General features: G+C 39.0%; 1 protein-coding gene across 3 annotated transcripts in view; it reads left to right on the top strand.

Annotated features, from left to right (window-relative positions):
• The window catches only part of F8 (coagulation factor VIII), a 146,745-nt gene that overhangs the window by 33,075 nt on the left and 97,205 nt on the right, over positions 1-16,465 (top strand). For all 3 annotated transcript variants that reach the window (XM_040743928.1, XM_040743927.1, XM_040743926.1), the window contains exons 9-10: positions 6,176-6,347; positions 7,407-7,500. In XM_040743928.1, coding sequence (XP_040599862.1) covers positions 6,176-6,347; positions 7,407-7,500 — 266 coding nt within the window. The remainder of the gene's footprint in view (positions 1-6,175; positions 6,348-7,406; positions 7,501-16,465) is intronic.

Raw genomic sequence — 16,465 nt, 5'->3', positions numbered from 1 at the left:
CAATTACTAGATGAAGGCCCTATGATTATAGTTGGGGTATTCATCAGTCTGATTATAGGAAAAGGCAACTCCAAGCACCCTCTCCACTTTTGCTAGGAGACTTACCTGGGGTCATCCTTGTGGATTCCTGGGAGTTTCCCTAGCACCAAGTTTCTCCCTAACCACATAATGGCTCCCTGTGTCAAGATAACTCTTTCATTGTTCTCCCACTCAGTCCCTCCCTCAACTTGACCGTCCCATTGCCTCATGTCCTCATCCCCCATACCCCCTCCACTGTCCCCCAGTTTACCCAGGACATCTTATCTAATTCCCTTTCCCAGGGTGATCAATGCGTCCCTCTTAGGGTACTCCTTGTGACCTAGCTTCTCTAGAGCTATGGATCGTGGTCTGGTTAACCTTTGATTTATATCTGCTATTCACTTATGAAGGAGTACATACCACGTTTGTCTTTCTGAGTCTGGGTTACCTTACTGAGGATGGCCTTTTCTAGTTCCATCCATTTGCCTGCAAATTTCATGATGTCATTGTTTTTTAAAGCTCAGTAAGACTTCATTGTGTAAATGTACCACATTTTCTTTATGCATTATTTGGGTGAGGGGCATCTAGGTTGTTTCCAGACTCTGGCTATTATGAACAACTCTGTTATGAACATAGCTGAGTAAGTATCCTTGTGGTATGATTTAGCATCCTTTGGATATATGCCGAAGAGTGGTACTACTAGGTATTGAAGCAGATTGACTCCCATTTTTTTCTGAGACACCACCATACTGGTTTCCAAAGTGGCTGTACAAGTTTACATATCCACCAGCAGTGGAGGAGTGTTCCCCTGACTCTACATCCTCTCCAACATAAGCTGTCCTCAGTATTTTTTATCTTAGCCATTCTGGCAGGTGTAAGATGGTATCTCAGAATTGTTTTGATTTGCATTTCCCTGATGGCTAAGGATGTTGAGTACTTAAGTGTCTATCAACCATTTTAGACTCCTATATTGAGAATTCTCTGTTTAGCTCTGTACCCAATTTAAAAAATTGGATTATGTGGTATTTGGATGCTTAGTTTCAAGAGTTCTTTATATATTTGGAGATCAGCCCTCTGTCAGATGTGGGGTAGATGAAGATCTTTCCCATTCTGTAAGCTGTTTGTTTTGTCTAATTGGCAGTGTCCTTTGCCTTACAGAAGCATCTCAGTTTCAGGAGTTCCCATTAATTGATTGTTGCTTTCAGTGTCTATACTACTGATGTTATATATAGCAAGTGGTCTCCTGTGCCCATGTATTCAAGGCTACTTCCTACTTTCTCTTCTATCAGGTTCAGGGTTACTGGGTTTCTGTTGAAGTCTTTGATCAACTTGGACTTGAGTTTTGTGCAAGGTGATAGATATGGATATATTTGTAGTCTTGTACATGTTTACATCCAGTTATGCCAGCACCCTTTGTTGAAGATGCTTCCCTTTTTCTATTGTACCATTTTGCTTTTTGTCAAAAATATGGTGTTCATGGGTGTGTGGATTAGTGGCAAGGTCTTCAATTCAATTCCATTGGTCATTGTGTCTGTATTTATGCCAATACCAAGCTGTTTTTACTACTGTATCTCTATAGTAGAGCTTTTAAATCAGTGATGGTGATGTTTCTAGAAGTTCCTTTATTTTACAGAATTGTTTTGCTCTTCTTGATTTTTTGGTTTTTCCATATGAAATTCAGTATTGTTCTTTCAAAGTCTGTGAAGAATTTTCCTGGGGATTTCACTGAATCTGTAGATTGCTTTTGATAAGATTGTGATTTCATTATATTGATCCTACTTACCCAAGAGCATAGGAGATCTTTCCATTTTCTGATATCCTTTTCAATTTCTTTCTTCAGAGGCTTAAAGTTCTTGTTATATCTTTCCCTTGCTTGGTTAGATTTCCACAGGATATTTTATATTATTTGTGGCTATTATGAATGGTGAGGGTTTTCTTTCTTGTTTTTCTTATTGTTTGTATATAGGAGGGCTACTGATGTCTTTGAGTTGATCTTGCATCCTGCCACATTATCAGTTGTAGAAGTTCCCTGGTAGAACTTTTGGAGTCACTTATGTGTACTATCACATCATCTGCAAATAGTGATAGTTTGAATTCTTCCTTTCCAGTTTGTATCCCCTTGATCTCCTTTTGTTGTCTTATTGCTCTAGCTAGAACTTCAAGTATTGTATTGAATATATATGGAGAGAATGGACAGCCTTGTCTTGTTCCTGATTTTAGTAGAATCACGTTGAGTTTCTCTCCATTTAACTTGATGTTGGCTGTCGAGTTGCTGTAAATTGCCTTTAGTATGTTTAGGTATATTCCTTGTATCCCTTATCTCTCCAAGACCCTTATCATAAAGGGGTTTTTGATGCATCTAATGAGATGATCATGTGTTTTTTAATGTCTATATGGTGGATTACATTGACAGATTTCTATATGTTGAACCACCCTGTATCTCCAGGATGATGCCTACTTGGTCATGGTGCATGATTTTTCGATGTGTTATTAGATTTGGTTTGCCTGTATTTTATTGAGTATTTATGCATCAATGTTCATGAGGGGGATTGGTCTGCAGTTCCCTTTCTTTGTTGCATGTTTGTGTGGTTTGGGTACCAGGGTAACTGTAGCCTCATAAAAGGAGTTTGGCAATGTTCTTTCTGTTTCTATTGTGTGGAACAATTTGAGGAGTATTGGTATTAGCTCTTATTTGAAATTCTGGTAGAATTCTGTGCTGAAGCCATCTGGTCCAAAGCATTTTTTGGTTGGGAGAGTTTTGATGGTTGCTTCTATTTCCTTAGGGGTCATAGGTCTCTTTAAACTGTCTGTCTGGTCTTGATTTAACTTTGGCATATGGTACCTGTCCAGAAAATTGTCCACTTATTCTAAATTTTCCAATTCGGTGTTGTACATATTTTTGAAGTATGACCTGATGATTCTCTGGATTTCCTTCCTCTCTGTCTGTTGTTATATTCCCCTTGTCATTTCTGATTTTGTTAATTTGAATATTCTCCCTCTGCCTTTTGGTTAGGTTGGATAAGTGTTTGTCTATCTTGTTCATTTTCTTGGAGAACCAACTCTTTGTTTCATTGATTCCTTGTATTATTCTCTTTGCTTCTATTTTTATTTCAGCCTGCCCTCATTTTGATTATTTCCTGGTGTCTACTCCTCCTGGGTGAGTTTGCTTCTTTTTGTTCTAGAGCTTTCAGTGTGCTGTTAAGTCACTAGTGTTAAGATTTCTCTAACTTCTTCATGTAAGCACTTGGTGCTTGAACTTTCCCCCATTGCACTGCTTTCATTGTATCTCATAAATTGGGGTATGTTGTGTGGTCATTTTCCTTGAATTTTAGGAAATAATTTCTTTATTTATTCCTCGGCCCAGGGGTGATTCAGTTGAGCACTATTCAGTTTCCATGAGTTTGTAGGCTTTCTGTAATTTGCATTGTTTTTAATTCTAACTTTAAGTCATGGTGATCAGATAAGAAACAGGGAGTTATTATCAGTTGATATTTACTTTATGACAATGTATGTGGTCAATTTTAGAGAAGGTTCCATGAGGTGCTGCAAAGAAGGTATATTCATTTCTCTGTGTGTGGAATGTTCTATAGATATCTGTTAAGTAAATTGGAGTCATAACATCTGCTCATTTCTTTATTTTTCTGTTAATTTTCTGTCTGGCAGATTTATCCATTGGTGAGAGTAGACTGTTGAAGCCTCCCACTATTAGTGTGTGGGATTTGATGTGGGATTTAAGTTTTAGTAATGTTTCTTTTACAAATGTGGGTGCCCTTGTATTTGGAGTAAAATATTCAGAATGGAGACTTCATCTTGATGGATTTTTCTTGTGATGAATGTGAAATGTCCTTCTTCTTCTCTTTTGATTAATTTTAGTTTGAAGTCTATTTCATTAGATATTAGGATAGTTACACCAGCTTGCTTCTTATGTTCATGTGTTTGGAAAGTCTTTCTCTAACACTTTACTCTGAGGTAATGTTTGTCTTTGAAGTTAAGGGGTATTAATGAGCAGTGATTGTTAATTCCTGTCATTTTTGAGTGTGTGTGTGTGCGTGCGCGTGTGCATGTGCAAGTGTGTGTGTTTCCCTTGTTTAGTATTTGCTGCTGTGGATTATCTATTGCCTGTGCTTTTGTAGATGCATCTAATTTCCTTGGGTAAGACTGGATTTGTGGATAAGTATTGTTTAAATCTGGTTTTGTCATTGAATATCTTGTTTTCTCCATCTTTGGTGATTGAAAGTTTTGCTGGGTATAGTAGTCTGGGCTGGCATCAATGATCTCTTAGTGTCTGTATAACAACTGTCTAGGACCTTCTGGCTTTCAGAGTCTCCATTGAGTTATCTGGTGTTATTTTGATGGGGCTGCCTTTACATGTTATTTAGACTTTTTCCTTTGTAGCTCTTAGTATTCTTTCTTTATTCTGCATGTTTAGTATTTTGATTATTATGCGGCAATTGGACTTAAATTTGGTCCAGTCTATTTGGTGTTCTGTAAGCTTCTTGCATCTTCATAGTCATGTCCTTCTTTAGGTTGGGAAAATTTTCTCTATTATATTGTTTAATACAATTTCTGTGCCTTTGAGCTGGTATTCTTCTCCTTCTTCTATCCCTACTATTCTTAGGTTTGGTCTTTTCACGGTGTCCCAGATTTCCTGGAATTTTTGTGTTAAGAATTTGTTGAATTTAATATTATCTTCGACTGATGAATCTATTTCTTCTATGGTATCTTCAAAGCCTGAGATTCTCTTCCATCTCTTGTAATATGTTGTTTATGCTTGCATATGTAGTTCCTGTTTATTTTCCCAGATTTTCCATTTCCAGAATTCCCTTGGTTGTTGTTTTCTTCATTGCCTCTGTTTCAATTTTCAGGTTTTGAACCATTTCCTTCACCTGTTTGATTGTTGTTTTCTTGGCTTCCTTCATGGGATTTATTGATTCATTCCTATTTTTGTTTGTCTTTTCCTTGATTCTGTAAGAGAATTTCCTATTTCCTCTTTAAGGACCTCTATCATCTTCATAAAGCCATTTTAGGCCTTTTTTTCTATTTCATCTGTGTCATGATGTTCAGGTTTTGCTTTTGTAGAACTACTGGGTTCTCCGGGTGCCATATTGCTCTTGATGTTGTTGAGTGTACATTGCTATCTACCCATCTCTTCTTTGAATTGGTGCAGGTAGTGCTTGTGTCTCTAGGAACTACTGATCACTTCTTCCAGTTGGTTCAGGTGAAGCTTGTTTCTCTAGGTACTGCTTTTTTCCAATTTACTTAGGCAGTGATTGTGTCTCTAGGGGTTGCTGCTCTTGTGGGGCATATTTAGCCAGGGTGAAGGTGATGAGCTCACTGGGAGTGATTCTTGTAGGTTACAGTGTCCAGTGGGTGGAGGCAGTGGTGGAGCAGCCTGCCAGCAGGACTCTTATCTGCTAGTTGGCTGCTGGGGATGAGCTATGAGGGTGAAGTGCAGGGAATGTGCCCTAGGGCTTAGGGCCTAAGGATGGGGTAGTTTATCTGGGAGACCAAGCATTCACCTCTTTTTCAGATTGTTTCAGGCTTGTGTCTCTAGAGGCTACTGCTCTTGCAGGGGTGTTTGGCCAGGGGAACACAATAAGTTCAGTGGGTTTGGGAGGCAGACAGGGTCTTGTAGGTTACAGTGTCCAATGGGTGGGTACAATGGTGATGTAGCCTTCCAGCAGGTCTCACTAACCAGCTAGCTGGCTTGTGGGGGGTCAGAAATGTTTTGTTTTGACTCATGGGTTCGACTCATAGAATTTTCAGTCTATGCTTTGGGCTTGTGACAGCACAGAAATTCACAATAAAGTACACAGTGGAAGGGGCCTGTTCCATAAAGAGCTGTCAGTAAACAAAGTGTAGATAAAAGGAGTCTGGGGTTCCAATATCATCCATTTGATGGCATACCACAAATGATCTAAGTTTTTCCCACTAGGTTCCAACTCCTTAGTGTTCCATCACCTCCCACTAGATCCATATCCTGATGACTAAGCCTTTAATACATGTGCATTCTGTGACAATTCATAGAACATTAAATATTAGCAAAGGTAAGCCTAAGACTTCTCTCACTCTTTGCTTTGAGTAAATCATATTAGAATTGGATTTTTGACTATTTGAATTTTTATCCTTACCCCTCACCTTTTTGCCTCTCATACAGAAGTTATAAAAGCCAGTATCTGAGCAATGGTCCTCATCGGATTGGTAGGAAATACAAAAAAGTCAGATTTATAGCTTACACAGATGAAACGTTTAAGATCCGTGAAACTATCCAGCAGGAATCAGGAATTTTGGGACCTTTACTTTATGGAGAAGTTGGAGACACATTGTTGGTAAGTCAAGGGAAAAATATGAAATTACTTCAGAAAAAAAGAAGTCTCAAGGCTGGTGAGATGACTCAGTGGTTACGAGCACTTATTATTCTTGTAGAGGAACTGGGTTCAGCTCTCAGCACTCACATGGCAGCTCACAACCATATGTAATTTTAGTTACAGGGAATCAAAATCCCTCTGCTGATCTCCATGGGTACCAGGCATGCATATTATACACATACATACATGCCCAAAACATTCATATGCATAAATAAAATAAATATTTCTTTTTAAAGTCTGGCAGGGTTTGAGTTTCTGTGATCCTTCTAAGTTGAGTCTTGTCTCCAGTGGGCAGAATCTTAGAATCTTTTAAAAAATTATGAATGCTTTGCAAATAAAATATACTCATATATAATGAGTATATGAAATAAAAATATAATGTGACCAATCACACTCTCAACTTCTCTTAACTACTCACTACTTAGACTGATACATACATATCTTTCCAGAACTTTCTTCATCAATTGCTCCTTTCCTCCATTAACTTTTAAAATAGAAATCATACCCTCAGATCTAGAAGTAATCTTCAGGTATCTTCATTACTATTTCTATATTAGTCTTTTTCTTTTTTATTTTTCTGTAAATCTATTATAATCAGACAATGTCACCTGCCACCCTTGCTTGAGGCTATTTATTGTCTTCCTTGTTATATATGTTTATTAAGTGATAAATATTATAACCTGAATCACTGTCTCCTTCTCCAGTGCTGAGGAATTTAGTGTCAAGAATGCAGAAAGGCTGAGGAAAAGTAATGACCTTAGCAGACACCCAAATTTCACTTCATGTGGGAGGCACATGCAAGACTTACTGAAGTAATTGAAATTGAAAAGGGTTTTGACAAAACTAAGCAGCTACCTAAGCTTCCTTTTCATGAAAAGAATGAATATATTAAGTTTTATTGAGAGCTTAGACTCCTGTAACGTGGATATAGGAAGCTTTTGTTTTTCTGGAGGTAGGCAAGTTTTCTTGTTGATCCTAGTTGTCATAGGACTTTATTTCATATCTCACCTGTACTTTCAGATTGTATTTAAGAATAAAGCAAGCCGACCATATAACATTTACCCTCATGGAATCACTGATGTCAGCCCGCTACACTTAAGGAGATTGCCAAGAGGTAAGTAGTATCTCACCTTATAGGGAATTCTTTTTTCATTTTTAAATTTAAATTTAAATTCCAGACAAGGTTGCTTCACATGTTAATCCCAGGTCCCTCTCCCTTTAACTCCCCTCCTCCCACACCCTACCACCAACCCCTCCAATACCCCCTCCTTTCCCCAGGGAGGGTGAGGCCCTCCATGGGGGTGTCCATTGTCATTTCATCCAGGGCAGGTCCTAGACCTTCCCCCAAGAGTCTAGGGTAAGAGTGCATCTCTCATTGTGGGATGGGAGTCCAAAGTCCATTTGAATACCCGGGATACATGCTGATCCTAGGATCAATAGATTACCTAGGCCTCCTCACTGACACCCACATTCAGGGGGTCTTGATCAGTCCCATGATAGATTCCCAGCCATCAGTCTTGGATTCAAGAGCTACTACTTGTTCAGGTCAGCTGTTTCTGGGGGTTAAACCAGCCTAGTCTTAACCCCTTTGCTCATCAGTCCTCCCTCACTGTCACTGGGTTCCTTGAGTTCAGCTCAGTGTTCAGCTGTGGGAGTCTGCCTCTGCTTCCATCAGACATTGGATGAAGGTTCTGTTTCCCAGACTCTCTGGCTGTGGGATTGTATCCCCCAGATCTGTGTCTAAAACCTATTATTTGAGAGAGTACATAACATGTTTGTCTTTTTGTGACTGGGTTACCTCACTCAGGATGGTTTCTTCTAGTGCCATCCATTTGCCTGCAAATTTCAGGATTCCATTTTTTTTCTGCTGAATAGTACTCCATTGTGTAAATGTACCACATTTTCTCTATCCACTCATCAGTTGAGGGGCCTCTAGGTTGCTTCCAAGCTCTGGCCATTACAAATAATGCTGCTATGAACATAGTGGAACAGATGTCCTTGTTGTATGAATGTGAATCTTTTGGATATATGCCTAAGAGTGGAATTGCTAGGTCTTGTGGTAGACTGATTCCCATTTTTCTGAGGAATCTCCATACTGATTTCTAAAGTGGCTGTACAAGTTGGCATTCCCACCAGCAGTAGAGGAGTGTTCCCCTTTCTCCACATCCTCTCCTGCATAACCTGTCATTGGTGTTTTTGATTTTAGCCATTCTGACAGGAGTGAGATGGTATCTCAGAGTTGTTTTGTTTTCCATTTCCCAGGTGGCCAGGGATGTTGAGCACTTTCTCAAGTGCCTCTCAGCCATTTTAGACTCCTCTATTGAGAAGTATCTATTTAGTTCTATAGCCCACTTTTTAATTGGATACTTTGATGTTTTGGAGACTTGCTTCTTGAGTTCTTTGTAAATTTTGGAGATCAGCCCTCTGTCAGATGTGGGGTTAGTGAATATCTTTTCCCATTCTGTGGGTTGCCTTTTGGTCTTGTTGACTGTGTCCTTTGCCTTAGAGAAGCTTCTCAGTTTCAGGAGGTCCCATGTATTAATTGTTGACCTCAGTGTCTGTGCTACTGGTGTTATGTCCAGGAAGCAGTCTCCTGTACCAATTCATTCAAGGGTACCACCCACTTTCTCTTCTAAGAGGTTCAGTATGGCTGGATTTATGTTGAGGTCAATGATCCATTTTGACTTAAGTTTTTTGGGTTTTTGTTTTTGTTTTTTTCCGAGACAGGGTTTCTCTGTATTGTTTTAGAGGCTGTCCTGGAACTTTCTCCGTAGATCAGGCTGGCCTCAAACTCACAGAGATCTGCATGCATCTGCCTCCCAAGTGCTGGGATTAAAGGCATGCGCCAACAATGCCCTGCTGGCAATATACATGGATCTATCCGCATTCTTCTACATGCCAGCATCCAGTTATGCCAGCACCATTTGATGAAGATGCTTTCTTTTTTCCATTGTATATTTTCAGCTTCTTTGTCAAAGATCAGATGTTCATACATGTATGGTTTAATATCAGGGTTTTCAAGTCGATTCCATTGGTCTACCTGTCTACTTTTGTGTCAATACCAAGCTGTTTTCAAGACTACAGCTCTATAATAGAGCTTGAAATCAGAGATGGTGATGTCTCCAGATGTTGCTTTGTTGAATAAGGTTGTTTTGGCTATCCTTGGTATTTGTTTTTCCATACAAAGTTGATTATTGTTTTTTCAAGGTACATGAAGAATTGTACTGGTATTTTAATGGGGATTGCATTGAATCTGTAGATTGATTTTGGCAAGATTTCCATTTTTACTACGTTGATCCTACCTATCCAAGAGCGCTGGAGATCTTTCCATTTTCTGATGTCTTCTTTAATTTCTTTCTTTAAAGACTCAAAGATCTTGCGATATAGTCTTTCACTTGTTTGGTTAGCATTACCCCAAGGTATTTTATGTTGTTTGTGGCAATTGTAAAGGGTGATGTTTCTCTGATTTCATTCTTAGCCCTTTTATCATCTGTATATAGTAGTAGGGCTACTGATTTTCTTGAGTTGATCTTGTATCCTGCCACTTTGCTGAATGTATATATCAGCTGTAGGAGTCCCCTGATAGTTTTTTGGATCACTTATGTAAACTATCATATCATCTGCAAATAGTAAAAGATGGGCCTCTTCCTTTCCAATTTATATCCCCTTGATCTCCTTTTGTTGTCTTATTGCTCTAACGAGAACTTCAGGTACAATATGGAAAAGGTATGGAGAGAGTGGACAGCCTTCTCTTGTTCCCGATTTAAAAAGAATTGCATTAAATTTCTGTCCATTTAGTTTGATGTTGACTATTGGTTTGCTGTATATAGCTTTTATTATGTTCCTGTTATCCCGGATCTCTCCAAGACCTTTATCATGAAGGGGTGTTGAATTTTGTCAAAGGCTTTTTCAGCATCTCGTGAGATGATCATGTGATTTTTGTTTCTCAGCTTGTTTATATGGTGGATTACATTAATGGATTTTTGTATATTGAACCATCCCTGCATCCCTGGGATTAAACCTATTTGATTGTGGTGAATGATTGTTTTGATGTGTTCTTGGATCCGATTTGCCAGTATTTTATTGAGTATTTTTGCATCGATGTTCATGATGGATATTGGTCTGAACTTCTCTTTCTTAGTTGTGTCTTTGTGTGGCTTGGGGATCAAGGTTATTGAAGCCTCATAGATAGACTTTGGCAAAGACCTTTCTGCTTATATTGTGTGGAATACTGGGAGAAGAATTGGTGTAAGCTGTTCTCTGAATTTCTGGTAGAATTCTGCACTAAGGCCATCTGGCCCTGGAAATTTTTTTGTTGGAAGGCTTTTGGTGATGCTTCTATTTCCATAGGGGTTATAGTTCTATTTAAATTGCTTATCTATTCTTGATTTAATTTTGGCAAGAGATATCTACCCAGAAAATTGTCCATTTCTTTAAGATTTTCAAATTTTTTGGAATACAGGTTTTCAAAGTATGATCTGATCATTCTCTGTATTACCTCAGAGTCCATTGTTATGTCCACCTTTTCATTTCTGATTTAGTTAATTTGCATGTTCACACTCTGCCGTTTGGTAAGTTTGGATAAAGGTTTGTCTATCTTGTTGATTTTCTCAAAGAACCAACTCTTTTTTACATTGATTCTTTGTATTGTTTTCCTAGTTTCTGCTTTATTGATTTCAGCCCTCAATTTGATTATTTCCTGGCATCTACTCCTCCTGGGTGAGTTTGCTTCTTTGTGTTCTAGAGCTTTAAGTTGTATTGTTAATTCTCTAGTGTAACTATTCTCCAGTTTCTTCATGTGGGCACTTAGTGCTTTGAACTTCCCTCGTAGCACTGCTTTTGAAGTGTCCCATAAGTTTCAATATGTTGTGTCTTCATTCTCATTGAATTCTAGGAAGTTTTTAATTTCTTTCTTTTATTTCTTCTTTGACCCAGGAATGGTGCAATTGTGTATTATTCAATTTCCATGAGTTTGTAGGGTTTGTGCAACATGTGTTGTTGTTAAATTCTAATTATAATGCATGGTGGTCTGTTAAGATGCATGGAGTTATTCCATTTTTTTGTACCTGTTGAGTTTTGATATGTTGCCAAGTATGTTGTTGATTTTTAAGAAGGTTCCATGTGGTGCTGAGAAGAAGGTATATTCTCTTTTACTTGGATGGAATGTTCTATAGATTTCTGTTAATCCAGTTAGGTCATAACTTCTATTAATCCCTTTGCTTCTTTGTTAATTTTCTGTCTGGTATTCCTGCCTAGTGGTGAGAGTGGGGTGTTGAAGTCTCCCACTATAAGTGTGTGGGGCTTTATATGTGATTTAAGTTTTAGTAATGTTTCTTTTATGAACGTGGATGACTTTGTATTTGGGGCATTGATGTTCAGAATTGAAACTTCATCTTGGTGGATTTCTCCTGTGATGGGTCTGAAGCGACCTCCTTCATCTCCTTTGATTGATTTTATTTTAAAGTCTAATTTGTTGATATTAGGATTGCTACTTGTTTCTTGGGTCCATTTGATTGGAAAATCTTTTCCCAACCTGTAACTCTGAGGTAATTTCTGTCTTTGAGGTGTGTTTCTTGTATGCAGCAGAAGGATGGGTTTTGTCTTTGCATTCATTCTGTTAGCCTGTGTCTTTTTATGGGCAAGTTAAGACCATTAATATTAAGCGATATTAATGACAATTTACTAATCATTCTTCTTTGACTTGGAATGGTTTTTGTTGGTGGAATTATATGTGGATTTCCACCTCTTTTTTCTGTTGGAAAGGTTGGATTATCTAATGCCTATGTTTTTGTGGTTGTAGTTAACTTCCTTGGGTTGGAGTTTTCCTTCCAGAACTTTCTGTTGAGCTTGGTTAGTGGATATGTATTGTTTGAATCTAGGTTTGTCATGAAATATCTTTTTTTCTTCATCTATAGTGATTGAAAGCTTTGCTGGGTATAGTAGTCTGGGCTGGCATCAATGGTCTCTTAGTGTTGGTAGAATATCTATCCGGGACCTTCTGGCTTTCAGAGTTTCCATGGAGAAGTCAGGTGTAATTCTGATAGGTTTGCCTTTATATGTTACTTGACCTTTTTCCTTAGCTTCTCTTAACATTCTTTCTTTATTCTGTATGTTTGGGGTCTTGATTATTATGTGGCCAGGGGACGTTTTTGTGGTCCACTCTATTTGGTGTTCTATAAGCTTCTTGTATTTTCTTTTTTTTTTTGATTTTTTTTATTAATATTTTTTTTATTTTCCATTTTAAATTTAGATAAGAAACAAGGTTGCTTCACAAGTCAGTACGAGGTCCCTCTCCCTTTCCCTCCCCTCCTCCCATGCCCTCCCCCCATTCCCCCCCGTTATCCCCTCATTCCCCCAGGGAGGGTGAGGCCCTCCATGGGGGTGTCCATAGTCTGTCATTTCATATAGGGCAGGGCCTAGACCCTTCCCCAAGAGTTCAGGGTGAGAGTGCACCTCACATTGTTCTATGGGAGTCCAGAGACCATGTGTATACTTGGGATGGGTACTGATCTGCTGTCCAAGGCTCAATAGATTACCTAGGCCTCCTCACTGACACCCAGATTCAGGGGGTCTTGATCAGTCCCATGCTGGATTCCCAGGCTGATGCCTGGGATTCAAGAGTTAACCTTTGTCTGGTCAGCTGTTTCTGCGGGTTAAACCAGCCCAGTCTTAATCCCTTTGATCATCAGTCTTCCCTCTCTGATACTGGCTTTCTTGAGTTCAGCTCAGTACTTAACCAGCCAGTAAATGAAGTTTCTGTTTCCCAGACTCTCTGGCAATAGGATTGTAGGCTGGCACTCCCCAGATATATGTCTAAAATCCATATATGAGAGAGTACATGCCATGTTTCTCTTTTTGTGACTGGGTTACCTCACTCAGGATGGTTTCTTCTAGTGTCATCCATTTGCCTGCGAATCTCATGATTCCATTATTTTTTTCTGCTGAATAGTACTCCATTGTGTAGATGTACCACATTTTCTCTATCCATTCTTCGGGTGAGGGACATCTAGGTTGCTTCCAAGTTCTGGCTATTACAAATAAAGCTGCTATGAACATAGTGGAACAGACATCTTTGTTATATGAATGGGCATCTTTTGGATATATGCCTAAGAGTGCAGTTGCTGGGTCTTGTGGTAGGTTTATTCCCATTTTTCTGAGGAATCTCCATACTGCTTTCCAAAGTGGCTGAACCAGTTGGCACTCCCACCAGCAATGGAGGAGTGTCCCCCTTTCACCACATCCTCTCCAGCATAAATTGTCATTGGTGTTTTTGATTTTAGCCATTCTGACAGGAGTGAGATGGTATCTCAGAGTTGCTTTGATTTGCATTTCCCGGATGGCTAAGGATGTTGAGCACTTTCTCAAGTGCCTCTCAGCCATTTTAGACTCCTCTATTGAAAACTCTCTATTTAGTTCTGCAGCCCACTTTTTAATTGGGTCCTTTGCTGTTTTGGAGACTTGCTTCTTGAGTTCTTTGTAAATTTTGGAGATCAACCGTCTGTCAGATGTGGGATTAGTGAATATTTTTTCCCATTCTGTGGGCTGCCTTTTTGTCTTGCTGACTGTGTCCTTTGCCTTACAGAAGCTTCTCAGTTTCAGTAGGTCCCATTTATTAATTGTTGATCGCACTGTCTGTGCTACTGGTGTTATGTTCAGGAAGCTGTCTCCTGTACCAATTCGTTCAAGGGTACCACCCACTTTCTCTTCTAAGAGGTTCAGTGTGGCTGGATTTATGTTGAGGTCTTTGATCCATTTGGACTTAAGTTTTGTGCATGGCGATAAACATGGATCGATCCGCATTTTTCTACATGCCAGTCTCCAATTATGCCAGCACCATTTGTTGAAGATGCTTTCTTTATTCCATTGTATATTTTTAGCTTCTTTGTCAAAGATCAGATGTTCGTACGTGTGTGGGTTAATACCCGGATTTTCAATTCGATTCCATTGGTCTGCCTGTCTATTTTTGTGCCAATACCAAGCTGTTTTCAGGACTATAGCTCTATAATAGAGCTTGAGGTCAGGGATAGTGATGCCTCCGGACGTTGCCTTGTTGAACAGGGTTGTTTTGGCTATCCTGGGTCTTTTGTTTTTCCATACAAAATTGATTATTGTTCTTTCAAGGTCTGTGAAGAATTGTGCTGGGATTTTAATGGGGATTGCATTGAATCTGTAGATTGCTTTTGGCGGGATTGCCATTTTTACTACATTGATCCTACCTATCCAAGAGCATGGGAGATCTTTCCATTTTCTGAGGGCTTCTTTAATTTCTTTCTTTAAAGACTCAAAGTTCTTGCGATACAGGTCTTTCACTTGTTTTGTTAGCGTTACCCCAAGGTATTTTATGTTGTTTGTGGCAATTGTAAAGGGTGATGTTTCTCTGATTTCTTTCTCAGCCCTTTTATCATCTGTATATAGTAGGGCTACTGATTTTCTTGAGTTGATCTTGTAGCCTGCCACTTTGCTGAAGGTGTTAATCAGCTGTAGGAGTTCCCTGGTAGAGTTCTTTGGGTCATTGATGTAAACTATCATATCGTCTGCAAACAGTGAAAGTTTGACTTCTTCCTTCCCAATTTGTATCCCCTTGATCCCCCTTTGTTGTCGTATGGCTATAGCTAGAACTTCAAGTACCATGTTGAAAAGGTATGGAGAGAGTGGACAGCCTTGTTTTGTTCCTGATTTTAGAGGAATTGCGTTGAGTTTCTGTCCATTTAGTTTGATGTTGGCTGTTGGTTTACTGTATATGGCTTTTATTATGTTTAAGTATGTCCCTGTTATCCCAGATCTCTCCAAGACCTTTATCATGAAGGGGTGTTGGATTTTGTCAAAGGCTTTTTCAGCGTCTAGTGAGATGATCATGTGATTTTTGTTTTTCAGCTTGTTTATATGGTGGATTACGTTGATGGATTTTCGTATGTTGAACCATCCCTGCATCCCTGGGATGAAACCTACTTGATCGTGGTGAATGATTGTTTTGATGTGTTCATGGATCCGATTTGCCAGTATTTTATTGAGTATTTTTGCATCAATGTTCATGAGGGATATTGGTCTGAAGTTCTCTTTCTTGGTTGTATCTTTGTGTGGCTTGGGGATCAAGGTTATTGAAGCCTCATAGAAAGAGTTTGGCAAAGACCCTTCTGCTTCTATTGTGTGGAACACTTTGAGAAGAATTGGTATAAGATGTTCTTTGAATTTGTGGTAGAATTCTGCACTGAGGCCATCTGGACCTGGACTTTTTTTGGTTGGGAGACTTTTGATGACAGCTTCTATTTCCATAGGGGTTATAGGTCTATTTAAATTGCTTATCTGTTCTTGATTTAGTTTTGGCAAATGATAGCTGTCCAGGAAGTCATCCATTTCCTTTAAATTTTTGAATTTTGTGGAGTACAGGTTTTCAAAGTATGACCTAATGATTCTCTGGATTTCCTCAGAGTCCGTTGTTATGTCCCCCCTTTCATTTCTGATTTTGTTAATTTGCGTGTTCACTCTCTGCTGTTTGGTAAGTTTGGACAAAGGTTTGTCTATCTTGTTGATTTTCTCAAAGAACCAACTCTTCGTTGCATTGATTCTTTGTATTGTTTTCCTGGTTTCTACTTTGTTGATTTCAGCCCTCAATTTGATTATTTCCTGGCGTCTACTCCTCCTGGGGAGTGTGCTTCTTTGTGTTCTAGAGCTTTTAGCTGTGATGTTAATTCTCTGGTATAACTGTTTTCCTGTTTCTTCATGTGAGCACTTAGTGCTGTGAACTTCCCCCGTAGCACTGCTTTCAAAGTGTCCCATAGGTTTGGGTATGTTGTGTCTTCATTCTCATTGAATTCGAGGAAGTCTTTAATTTCTTTTTTTTATTTCCTCTTTGACCCAGGGATGGTGCAGTTGAGCATTATTCAATTTCCATGAGTTTGTAGGTTTTCTGCAATTTGTGTTGTTGTTGAATTCTAATTTTAAGGCATGGTGGTCTGATAAGATGCATGGAGTTATTCCAATTTTTTTGTAGCTGCTGAGGTTTGATATGTTGCCAAGTATGTGGTCGATTTTTGAGAAGGTTCCATGTGGTGCTGAGAAGAAGGTATATTCTTTGTTAT

Source organism: Mesocricetus auratus, unplaced genomic scaffold, assembly GCF_017639785.1.
Source record: "Mesocricetus auratus isolate SY011 unplaced genomic scaffold, BCM_Maur_2.0 Super-Scaffold_100003, whole genome shotgun sequence".
NCBI classification, from domain to species: Eukaryota; Metazoa; Chordata; class Mammalia; order Rodentia; family Cricetidae; genus Mesocricetus; species Mesocricetus auratus.
This window is presented reverse-complemented; position numbering and strand designations above follow the sequence as displayed.